Source organism: Neovison vison, chromosome 4 (assembly GCF_020171115.1).
Source record: "Neovison vison isolate M4711 chromosome 4, ASM_NN_V1, whole genome shotgun sequence".
NCBI classification, from domain to species: domain Eukaryota; kingdom Metazoa; phylum Chordata; class Mammalia; order Carnivora; family Mustelidae; genus Neogale; species Neogale vison.
Genome location: NC_058094.1, coordinates 194,189,285 through 194,201,816, shown reverse-complemented (window position 1 = coordinate 194,201,816; position 12,532 = coordinate 194,189,285). Strand labels below are relative to the sequence as shown.

Sequence of the window (12,532 nt, the reverse complement as noted above, 5' to 3'; positions counted from 1 at the left end):
TGAAAGGAACAGCACCTATGGTAAATAGTAGACTCATTTCTGGAAGACCCTGTCTCTTTTGGATAGCTTCCCAAGTGTACAGTAGTCTTCATAGAATAGTGGGGATAATCTTGACCTGAGATGATCTGGGTCTGAGAAATGTGGGGAAATCACCGGTCGGCCCATCAGAGCTGATGTCTGAGTTTTAGAAAGCAGTTCTACCACTTTCAGTTTTTTCCTTCATCACTGCTCTGCTCAGATTATTTATCTGCACCTTATTATGTCAGTTGGAATTAATTCTGCATTCTGTAGAGAATTTCCTTCACATTGAGCTTCTTGAGAGAAATGTTTCATGAGGCACACCTTTGTGGCATCAGTGCTAAGCAGAAACCACAGTTAAATGTCAGTTGGAGGGAGGGAGAGAAGGAGGAAGGAAACAAAGTAAGAGTATCTCAAGTTCAAGTTACCCCTCATTCTTTGCTTGTATAACAAGTAAAATCTGGGTAATTTATTTGTAAGCCCTGTCCGCAAGTGGAGTGTCTTTGTTGCAGTTGCTTTCTTTAAGGGACTGAGCATCAAATTTGTCTCTTACTTTTTTAACCTCACGCGACTGGAAGTTTCTTCAGGGTAGGCAGTGTTTTATACTTCCTCTGTCATTCCCAAGATAATCTCGTGCAGTGCTTTGTACTTCATAAGTCATCACTCAGTGTTTTTGAGGTCATCATGGTCTTACGAAAAGACCATGGGTGTAGATCCAAAAAACTGGATTTGAATTCCCTTTTCTCGGGCGTGTGGTCTTGAGCTTATCACTTAGTCTCTCAGAGATTCTGTTTCTTCCCCTGTTAAGTAAGGAAATAATTCTTACCATGTTTGTTAGGAAGATTAAATAAGAAATGCCTGTAAGTGACCTTTCCTTGACAGTTAATGTTTGCAGCGTACCTAAGCGTTCAGTCGATTTACATTCCTTGCTCACCTTTATTTCATCCTTATTGGAGAGGCAAGTGGCAAGAATAATTGATACCTTACATGCCAGATCTTAAGATTAGATCTGCCTGTGTTCAGTGAAATAAATAGTAGAAGCTTAGACATGATAGAAATTTATTTCTTTCGCAGGCCAGGAGGCAGGAGGTTCTGGGCCTGTGTGTGGTTTCATGGTGTCAAAAGTGATACAGACTTTTTATTTTTCTGCCAGACAGTCCATGGCTTCCATCGTTAAGGATACTTCCAAGTTCAGTACAGCTGCAAGAGCTCTGGCCATTACATCTGCTTTCCAGCAGTAGGAAGGAGGAAAAACTTGAAAGAGTTGGGCTAGAAATTCCACACAATATTTGCAGTTACATTTCTTTGGCAAGAACAGAGTCACATCTCGTATTTAGTTAAGGATGGCATATACTCGATAAGCAACTAACAGTGTCTGACACAAGTAGATTTTAGTTTTTCTAGTTTGGTTTTGTATGTGTGTGATTTTATCTTTGTTCTTCTGACCTGATGTCTTATATTGGATGGCAAATTGATTCCATCTTTTTCAACATTCCGATTGGTTAGTGATGACCGCTGGGAGTGCTATGTTGATACGATTCTGGGGTCTCATCTGGGCCGGGATCGATGAGCAGTGGCTGTCCCTGGTGCAGGGGACTCCCACTGATGAGCACGGACTTCCAGGCCAGGGTGTTTTTCATTTTTAGAGTTCAAATCCTCACCCAAGGTGTTCATTTGTGATTTTCCTTGAAAATTTAGTTTCTCCTAGTAGTGGTCATATTTTACTGTTGGTAAAGCAAAGACAGCAGCCCAAGAAAAACCCAAATTATTATAAGCTGCAGAAGAACCTGTTCTTGGCAAGGCAGCTTCCGGTTCCTGTTTATGTCCTGGCCGAGCAGTAATCAGATTGTCCATCACGCTGCTCTTTTTCTCTGGGCTGCATAAAAGTGACTGACTATGGTGACTTCACCGGTGAAGTGCACAGGAACCACTGCCAATGCCTTGCCGGTCGTCATTGTCAGCGTCGTTTTTTTGGTGTTTGTCGTCACTTACAGTTCAAGGGCCATGGCATGCGTGCCCCAGTAGGGGATGTTTGATTGATTGTTGGCACTTGTTGTTGTTTTTTTTTTTTTTTTTTTTTTTACTATGTCTTCTCCATGTCCTATTTGAAACACAGACGTTTGTATCTTGCTAAATCCATACTGCATCTTTAGAAGAAGAAAAACAGTCTTGCTTTAGGTTTTGGATAGCCTTGTTAGCAGATCTTTCTCACCTAATTATGTTCATCTAAGCAGTAAAATGTGCTAAACCTCACAGTGTTAACATATGTCCACTTGGAACATTTGGTTTTCTGCCAAAGGCCAGATCCCAATCCTTCTGTAAATAAAGAGAGCCTTAGCTAGATTCTCTGTTTATCTGTGCACACAGAGTATCTTTTTATAAACCTTTCTTGGTTTTATAAGATCACGTTAACTAACTGCTTTATGATCCTTAGTGGGTGGACCAGAGATTCTCAAACAGAGAGCAGGGGGACATTTGACCATGTCTGGAGACATTTTTGGTTGTCACAATTGGGGGGTGGGTGGATGGAGGTGGGGAGAGGTGCTTCTGGTTCTGAGGCATAGAAGCCAGAGAAAGCTGCTGGACATTGCACAAAACCCAGGAAAGCCCTCACAACAAGGAAACATCCAGCCCAAATTATCAGTAGTTCTGAAGCTGAAAAACCATGATATAGGCAATCTACCCAGTAATTGATACATTATATGAGGATTAAATATTTATATCCCTTCAATAAATCTTTGGAATGAATCTCTTTCTTTTCCAAATCAAAGGTTTAGTTAAACAATAAGCACATTTAGAGTGGCTGGGAGGTGCCTTTGTAAGTATAATTCATTTCACAGATGGATTTTTGTCTGTTTGTTATAACCACCAAATTATAGCCCTTGGAGTGTGAACATGCCTTTTTAATTGTGTTTTTGTAATAATATTTTCACAGAGATATTTTTAGCCGTTCCCCATAGTAGTGAGTTACCAGGAAATAAACAAGTCATCATAACCTACTTACGTCCACATCTTTTGCAGACCTGGAAGAATGGTGGGCGGGTGAAGGGGAGATTTCGGAGCCATTTGTGACGACTTACATCACATGTGGATAATCAGGCTTAGGACAGGCATGCATGCAAAAATCCAAGGTTCGAAGGCAGTAATTTTACAGAAGATGCAGCAATGCATTTTTCAGTCAGCATTGATTTGCATGTCTTTGCATATGATCTCAATCAATAGTTCTCAACCCTCATTGCACATTAGAATCACCTGGGGAGCTTTTAAAACTATCACTGTCTGGACCCGTATCCCCTGGAAATTCTAATTTAATTGTTCTGGGATAGGTCCTGGGCATAAGTATTTTTTAAAAGCTCTCCTGGTGATTCTAAAGTGCAACCAAGGTTGAGAACCACTGATCTAGATATATTGAATTCCTTGCATGAGTAAAGGAGCTAATTTTTTTTTTTCTTTTTTGCTCCATTTTTAATGAATGTTCTGACTGATGCTAGCTAGGAGCTTTGCATTGTTTGAAATAAAGATCAGAGGTTTCTAAAGACCTCCTTGAGGTCCTTTATTTAAATAAGGTTTTTATACCTGTTTCTCGCACTCTAGTCCATAATCTTCATTCATTTCTTCACAGTACTTTGTGCTGTTACCCTCAACTTTTAAGTATATCAGTAAATAAGTTAGCATTTTCAGAAAATAAAAAGCTTCTTTGTGAATTAAAGGGATGTCGTTGTATGAACGTATGATGCTTCTTTTGCTTTGGTAAAAAAAGAATTTTAAAAAGCACAAAATAGAGCAACCTTCTCAGAAAACAAGGCAGAACTATGCTTTTTATTTTTCCCCTATGGTTAGAATTTTCTCTGCAGGAAGGTTTTTCTAGCAATCATCAGTAACACATACCACAAAGCTGAGATGCACTTTAACAAGAAAGTGGACTCTTCACTTTCGCAGAGAGCTGTCCATCGTACCTGTTGAGTATACAGTGATTACAGATGCATTTGCTTAATTGCGTTTTTAACTGTTTACCTTTTGAGTACTTCAAATAAAAGATAAAAGCATGAAAAACTTCTCGTAATCTCTTCCTGTTGCATTTACAATTGTAAATTTAGATGGTGTTTTTTCCTTTCAAATCTTCTTCAGTCAGGAATTGTTGAACTAAGAAACATAAAAAAAAAAGTGGTTCATGTAGAAACAGGGTTATGTGCCTTACCCCTAGGAAAGGATATTACCCCATTACTGTGGAATTAATTCCTGAACTCTTTTTTTTTTTTTTTTTTTAAACTGTGAAGTGAGTCAGAAGAGGTGGCCATTAGTAATCTGTGTTAGGAAAGCAAAATTCCTCCTCATTCTCCTCACCTGTTCTGCGAATACACAGTCCTTTGTATATGTTTTCCCTGTGCTCTTACCCTGAATCACTTCTCCTTGAAGGTGGTCCAAGAACTAGCTGGACCGTGGACCGTTTGTAACTGGTCCAAGTACAAAAACGGTGAGCAAAGGTTTAGAAACCATCACAACATTCTAACATTACCATGACATTTTTATTGTATGTTATGGAAATAATCTGCCTATAATAGTTTAGGGGGAAGAACAACTGGGTTTTTTTCTAGCACCTTGCTGGAGAACCACTGTCCCACATTATTCCTTGCTCCTGCTTCGTCTTTGGGTCTTGGCCAAAGTGTCACTTTCTCAGGACACCTGTTCTGACTGCCCAGACACAAGTCAGATCACATCCTTCCAGAACCTCATGGTAAGCTGGTTCTTCCTCTCCATTTGTCCCAGTTGTGGTTTCCCGTCTGCATGCAAGATGATTTTGTTGCTGTCTGCTCCCCCTGGTAGATAAGATCCGTGAAGGTGGGGGCTATTTCTGTTTTCTCATCAGTGCATTCCCACTGCTTGGCACACAGGAGACAGTTAACAAGTGTGTCTTGCCTGACTGGTCTCCCCATGTTCTGTTCACCCCAAAACTATCCGTGATTCCTTTCCTCCTTCACTTGTGTTAATGCCCGCTTCTGATCCTGCCTCCCAAGTGTAGCCTCTGCTAGGCAGGAATGAGATGTGGACATGATGCTGCTCCTCCTTTTTGCCAGCTCACCGGCTTCCCCACCTGCCTCCCTGTAGCTCCACGGCAAGTTAGAAACGTTTTCTTGCTCTCGGCAAGTTAGAAACATTTTCTTGCTCTCGTGATTGAATATCACCACAGCATGTCTCAGAAAACTATCATAATTTTGTCATTTCGTATACTTTAAAAGGACTTTTAATTATGAAAAATGTGAAATCATGGCTACATTGTTTAACTACTGTCAGTGAAATGACCAGATACAGTTTAGTCTTTTTTTTTTTTTTTAACGATGAGTACTAATTTCTTTTCTCCCTAGAGGTTGATAAGGAACAGTAGAATCTTTTGAACTTCATGCTGCCTGAACCTACTCAGCAAGTTGCTATCATTTTAACATTAATGATTTAAAACCAAATTCTTGGAGCGCCTGGGTGGCTCAGTCCGTTAGGCATCTGACTCTTGATTTCAACTCAGGTCATGATCTCAGGGTTGTGAAATGGAGCTCCATGTTGGGCTCTGTCCTAGGCGTGGAGCCTGCTTACGATTCTCTGTCTCTCTCCCCCTTTCCCCACCTCTCCCTCAATATATAGATAGACAGATAGATAGATTAGATGATAAAACAAACCAAATTCTTAAAGCAAGATTCCTTGATGGTCTGCAGACTTCCTGGTTTCTTATTTTAGAAGTTGGAAGAAAATTTGGAGCGTATCATCCAACCAGATGCCAAATCCACTGGGGGGGGGTGTGAAAAAAAAGGTACCACCAGACATCATAATCATACGATCGCTAACTAGTTTGTTGGATCACATTGTTTTCTTCAGTCCATGCTGATCATGTTTTTGTTGGGGCGTGTTACTCAGATGGAGCACCGACATCGGAAGAAAGACACCCCAGTGCAGGCCAGCAATCACCACCTCTTTGTGCAGATGAAGAGCCTCATGTGTTCCAACCTGGGGGAGGAGCTTGAGGTCATCTTCTCACTCTTCGACAGTAAAGAGAATCGACCAATCAGGTAACTGCTTATGGAAACATGCCTAGGATTTCTGCATGTTGCAATGGTGAGCATTTGTAATTGGCAAGCTTTGGAATATAGGACCTTGTATACTTTCCTTCTGTGAGCCACAATTTTCTCATTTGTAGAACTCTGTGAATTTCTAACCTGCCTACCCTGTGGAGGTTCCCATGAAAGTTAAATGGGGTGATGCATACAGAAGTTCTTTGAAAAACTCAAAAGGGGTGTAGAACCATGATAATTATTACTAAATGAAAGTATGTCATTAATATCAGGTCTGTTATTCGAGTTACTTTATATTGATAATGCAAGGAAGACAATATTTCTAAAGTGCAAAGTTGGTTTGCTTATCAAGGTCAACACACTGTATTTTTCAAATTTGCAGTAAACAGTTGCATTATTGTTGTCTTCCCTGTGTTAGATAATATCAAGAGACGGGTAAGTACTTGGAAACCGTCCCATTAGAGTTTCAGAGCTGTGAAATGGTAAGCTGTTTCAAATATACTTTTTTTTTTTTTCCTTAGTTCTCAGTGTCTTCTCTTAGGGCAAGTTTTTAATATTTAGGAAAAACCTGTAGTGGATATTTTGGTTGTTATTCAAAAGCTGCCACCCTTGTTGAGATTTTTTTTTTAATGTTTCAAATTTTTTGGTATTTGCTTTAAAGTTGAACACAATGAATGCCACCTTTTACATTAAAAAAAATTTAGAATTAAAATTATATCACACAAATCACACATGACCCAACTTTACCATGTTTTAAAAAATGATGCTTATTAAAATGCTGCCAATTTTAAGCAACTCTGAGCCACATACATTGTTTAATAAATACAAAATAATTCTGGAGTATTTCTCTCCTGGTTAAAAAATACATATATATTTTTAGGTAGCAAGGACAGAATTTATAAGATGTGTAATTAACAATGATAATAGTTTCAAAATCTACTTTATACGCTTTTGAAGGAAATCAATCGGTAAGTTAGAAACCTAAACCAGTAGTGCTAAAAAGAGAAGAAAATAAAGGCTTGAAAAACATATCCAAATTGCAGCTTAGCACTTGCTTTAGAAATGTGAAAGATTATTTAGAGATAATACTTGCTAACATATTGACGAGTATCTTAGAGAGCTTGGTTTCCAGATAGTTTAACAAAAATTCCCCATAACATTGTCTATATAACATGTTGTCTCTAAAATATTTAACAAACTATAGGAAAAGTAAAAGGGAGACATGAGGTCACTCTTCTACTCATTCCTGTTAAGCTAAGGTTTTGAAGACTATGTAAATTCCCCTTTGCCACTAATGTTCACATTGCATCACCACAGGAATGTGTTAATTTAGAATTAAAATTAGCTGCTCTCTTAGTTTCGTTATAAACATTTTGAAATCTCCTAAAATATCCTTTTAGGTTTTAAGCAACAGAGTTCCCCTTCTTTTATTCCTATGTGCTTGATGAAAGTGGGAAAATAACCTGGGGACAGGATCCCCAAAATATGTTTTTGTGGTCTCCAAGTTCATACCAGGAGTTGGACCTTTTTTCTGCTCTGTGACGCAGCTGGGCTCCCATATGTGCCCGCCTCTCCCTTCGCCTTCCCTCTTTTCTTTTTCTTCCCCTCTCCCTGGCCTCTGTCACACACACTTCTCTGATAATCCACCTGAGAAGTCATGACCCTAGAAGTCATCAAGCCTAAGTCCTTCTTCACTGCTTCTACATCGTAATCATCGCAAAGATGATGAGCAAAAGAATAAGTAAGAATAAATAGATATGCTTACGAGATGATGGAACAGTTTCAGATTTATGTTCTTGCTTTCTGAGATCTTGGGCAGCACAGCGATTATTCTTTTAGGGAATTTTCAGAACCTTGCTGTGAGTAGCTTTGGTTCCATTGATGGCACAGAGCAAGTCACCATTACCCTTTGAAGGGGCCTTAGGATACTCAGATCTGGAGACCGGACTTGATTCTGGTCTTTGCTGTTGACTGCAGCTGCCCTGACCCCTTCACTTGCCTCTGTCTTTTCATTTATCTTGGAACTGGTGACAAATTTGGCTTCTCTCATGGCTCCCAGCCTAGCTTGTAAGTGTAAAGTATTTTGCGTCTTTTCAGAAAAAAGGTATTAAAAAGGTAAGATATGATTTTGAGACCTTGTGTTTCTTCTTAGGCCCAACAGTGTGGGATGTATGGGTATTTTCAAACCAACTTGCATTTCTTTTTTAAACTTTTTTTTTTTTCTTAGAAAACTACAGATATGAAGAGGTAGAATAGTATCATAAAGCCTCAGGTACCTGCTTCCAGCTTCAACAGTGATCAGCTCAGACCTGGTCTTATTTAAACCACATCCCTTTCCAATCCTTCTCATTGCCTCCAGGTTATTTGGAGGCAAATACAAGATACCCATTTTCAAATGTGGGTATATCCCTAAAAAGAGGAATTCCAAAGAAATTACTACCTAAGAAATTAATATTCCCTTATTTTTTAAAAAAAGATTTTATTTATTTATTTGACAGAAAGATGTCGAGAGAGGGAACTAAGCAGGGGTAGTGGGAGAGGGAGAAATAGGTTTCCCCCCAAGCAAGGACTAGATACGCGTCTCGATCCCAGAATCCTGGGATCCTGACCTAAGTGGAAGGCAGACACTTAACGACTGAGCCACCCAGGCACCCCTTAATATTTCTCATGATCAAGTATCCATCTCCAGCCAGCCTTTAGTTTTCCCATTTTGACTCATGCAATTTTACAAATTCTTTATCTGGAATTAGCACTTATCTGGAACCCTTATCTGGAATTCTAAATTTCTTATCTGGAATCTGGAAATCAAGCCCATGTATTACAGCTGATGGATAAGTTTCACAAGTCACTTTTTAGCTACAGTTTCCTGCCTTCTCTCCCTCTTAAATTGTCCTGCAATTATTTTGTTGGGGAAACTGATAATTTGATTTTTTTTTCTTTTTCTGAGTTCCAGGTCCAGTCCAAACAATGTAAATCTGTAGACAAAAGGTGGTATATTTAAGTGAATGCTTTTGTTGTTAAAGATCATGACTGCTTTAATATAGAAAAAATAAGACACATCCCAAGTATAATATTTATAGCATTGATCCTGACCATTAATCACAGGAAGTTACCTTGTCCAGGTGTAGGTGGACGGGCCAACATGGGCTAAACCGGTGGAGGTGTGGTAAGGAGCAGTAGATGTTTGTTCCTCCCACAAGGCAGACAACTCTTTGGGACTTTTATTTATTTATTTATTTTTTAAGCTTTCTTCCTCTAAGAAGTATACAGCCAGCATTTACTGAGCACTAACCATTTTCCAGACTTCATCCTAAATGTTTTAAAAATGTCGTCAGCACTGATACTGTAGGCAAGGAAACGAAGGCACAGAAAGTTTGCATAGTCAACTGGGGTTAGAATTTGAGAGACTGGGGCGCCTGGGTGGCTCAGTGGGTTAAGCTGCTGCCTTTGGCTCAGGTCATGATCTCAGGGTCCTGGGATCAAGTCCCGCATCGGGCTCTCTGCTCAGCAGGGAGCCTGCTTCCCTCTCTCTCTCTCTCTGCCTGCCTCTCTGTCTACTTGTGATTTCTCTCTGTCACATAAATAAATAAAATATTTAAAAAAAAAAGAGAATTTGAGAGACTGATAGTCTTTTTTTTTTTGTTTAGTATTGTTTATTTATTTGACAGAGAGAGAGATCACAAGAGTCAGAGTTAGAACTTCAGAGACTGATAATCTTTTTTTTTTTTTTAAGATTTTATTTATTTATTTGACACAGAGAGAGAGAGAGAGAGAGAGAGATCACAAGTGGGCAGACGGGGTGGGGGGAAAGTAGGCTCCCCGCTGAGTAGAGAGCCTGATGCGAGGCTCGATTCTAGGACCCTGAGATCATGATCTGAGTCGAAGACAGAGGCTTACCCGGGCGCCCCAGAGACTGATAGTCTTAATAATAAGTTGTTATAAATTAGTGATAATGACTAAACATAGGGCCTCAAAAATGCTCTGTGCTACAGAAATTGGTTTTCTGAATTGAGTCCTTCTCAAATACTTTAAGAAAAGCAAAGTAGCATTGACTCTTACTGTGTGCCAGTGATAAGTAGGTTAATAGTACTTGGAGATGGCAAATGCAAAAGGAGACAACATATGAAAATCTTCCCTTTTCTGGTTCAACTCAGTGGAACAGTGACCCACATGTATCTCTACAATACCAGGAAGGGTATGTTTTCCACCGAAAAACTTAAATTGTCCCTAAAGTTGGGTCATATTTAGAAAGCCCATTAATTTTCTCTCAAAAAAATTTCTACCTGGACATGTCCCTGAATGTTAGGCCTCTCATGCAAGACAACTCTTGCTGTAAGTAATCACAAAGACTTAGTCAACCTCTGACGCCATCTTGCTCACATACATCGACCATGTTCTTCCTGTCCAGCTTACCTACCTCAGTTGCTTGTGTAACAGCACCAACCCAGAGCTCCCTGCACATAAACCTACATTGGACTCCACTCTCAGCAAATACAGCATACTTTGATTTATTGGCGTTTTGTACAGTCCTAACATTTACATAATTAGTAAAAAAATGAATTTGATAAATTAAGTTTTGTATGAGTAAAGTGGTTTTAGAGAATATCTGTCTGGTTGAAAGTTTGTAATTTCTCCACTCTACAAGGGTATAACTGGGAAAGTCAGGTAGTCATTTCCCCAGATATCCTTTGTAATTTTGTTTTATTTTCTTCTTTTCTATTTTGTTTATTTAACAAAGCACTTACATAATGCTTGTGATGTGCCAGGCACTGTTCTAAGCTTTTTAAAAAATATTTACTTATTTGTCTCTTGTAACAACCCTATGAGGTAGGTACTGATACTATCCCCATTTTTTATGGATGGGGAAACTGAGGCACAGCATGATTAATAGGTGACACAGCTCGTACGTCATGTGGCTGGTATCTTAACTTGCAGCCTCGTCAGGTGTCATTACTCTGAGTCATTTTTCTATATCCAGTCTCCTCATCTTTAGGACTTACTATACCCTGTTGTCTTCCTCAACCAAGTTTTACTCACCAGTGTGTGGTAAGGGGTCTGTTGAGGGTTTGTTTTTTTAAGAAACCAGGGTGGGAGAGAAAATGAGCTCGTTGACAGGAAGGATCCAGTAACAAAGGAGAGACTGCCCTCAGAGGAGAGGGGAAGTCTTTGGTGGTCAGTGTCCCTTCGGAGGCATCAGGAAATGGGCCTGAAACTGCAGGTAGAGAGATGAGCCGGGGCCAGAGAAAGGGACGAGTTTGTGGAACGGTGTTGGTGTGCATAAACTGAGCTATAGGATTGGGATTATCTGGAGTCTTTGTTCATATATATGTGTGTATACATATATATATACTAGTTAACCTTATATGTTACACATGTCTCCTTTGACTTGCATTTAAAATTGGTTTTTGAACAATTTGGTGACAAATACTCCCAGTGTGTGTGTTTTGCATAGGCTGTCCAGCTCTGCATGTGTGTACTCATTCATATCTTCCCTGTGAGGAGCTGTGTCAGTTAATCTACAACAGACTGTAAATTATATGGGCCAATGCAAATGACATCGTTCACTGGCTGACTACTTCCCTTATAACTTTCATTACTTTGTTTACTGATGTATTCTAAGGCTTCATTAATTAAAGCTGTAAATTTGTTTCACGACTAATGTATTACTGTATTTCATTCTCATCAGAGAATTTGTTTAATAGGACCTAAGTGCCACAAATGGGTACTTAGCTTAGTCCAGGGCTGCTCATGCATGCACGCTGCTGGCATGGGCTTTTATTTGAGAAAATAGGAGCAGGGTAGTACTCCTGGAAAGTCTTACTCTGGTAATTAAATTCCTAAGGTCTTTTCATAGTAGTTAAATTCAGATAAAATTTATTCTCTGCTGGTACCTTAGTCACATTCTTTCCTGAAGTTATGTATTTTTCCCACCATCATACGTGGTAGGAAATACATACAAACTCTTGATTTTCCTTGAAATGCCTCATTTCCATGTAAATTTTATGTTGCCCACTGTCACCTTCTTTTTCTGATATATCATCCTAATTCTGTCATTTATGAGAAAGGCAAGTCATGAATATTATTGGTGGGGCCCAGGGCTTTTTAATGTGAATTCATACAGAACTATGAAATATGTCTGAATGTATCTCCATCCTCAAGACATCCTCTCTTCCTGTATCTGGTACAGGCAGCACTATATGGTTTATAAGTGGCCCAGGTCTGGTGTCAGAGGGCCTAGGTTCAAATCCTGGGTTGCTTTTTCTTTTTAATTCAGTAGCTGAATCAGTCTGGTGCGTTAATTCATTTCTCTTATAGCTGTTAATTATCTGCTAAATGAAGATGATAATAGCACTTTCCTCTCAGGGGTTATTTGAAGATTAAATGAGATCATAGATATATTTCATAATGTAATGCTTGACACCTGGTCATTGGTCAGTAAATGGTAGCTATAAAGA

General features: G+C 39.3%; 1 protein-coding gene across 4 annotated transcripts in view; it reads left to right on the top strand.

The window, feature by feature from the left end:
• DOCK4 (dedicator of cytokinesis 4) overlaps positions 1 to 12,532 on the top strand; it is a 430,453-nt gene that overhangs the window by 209,158 nt on the left and 208,763 nt on the right. For all 4 annotated transcript variants that reach the window (XM_044246395.1, XM_044246396.1, XM_044246394.1 and 1 more), the window contains exon 8: positions 5,923 to 6,074. In XM_044246395.1, the coding sequence (XP_044102330.1) occupies positions 5,923 to 6,074 (152 nt within the window). The remainder of the gene's footprint in view (positions 1 to 5,922; positions 6,075 to 12,532) is intronic.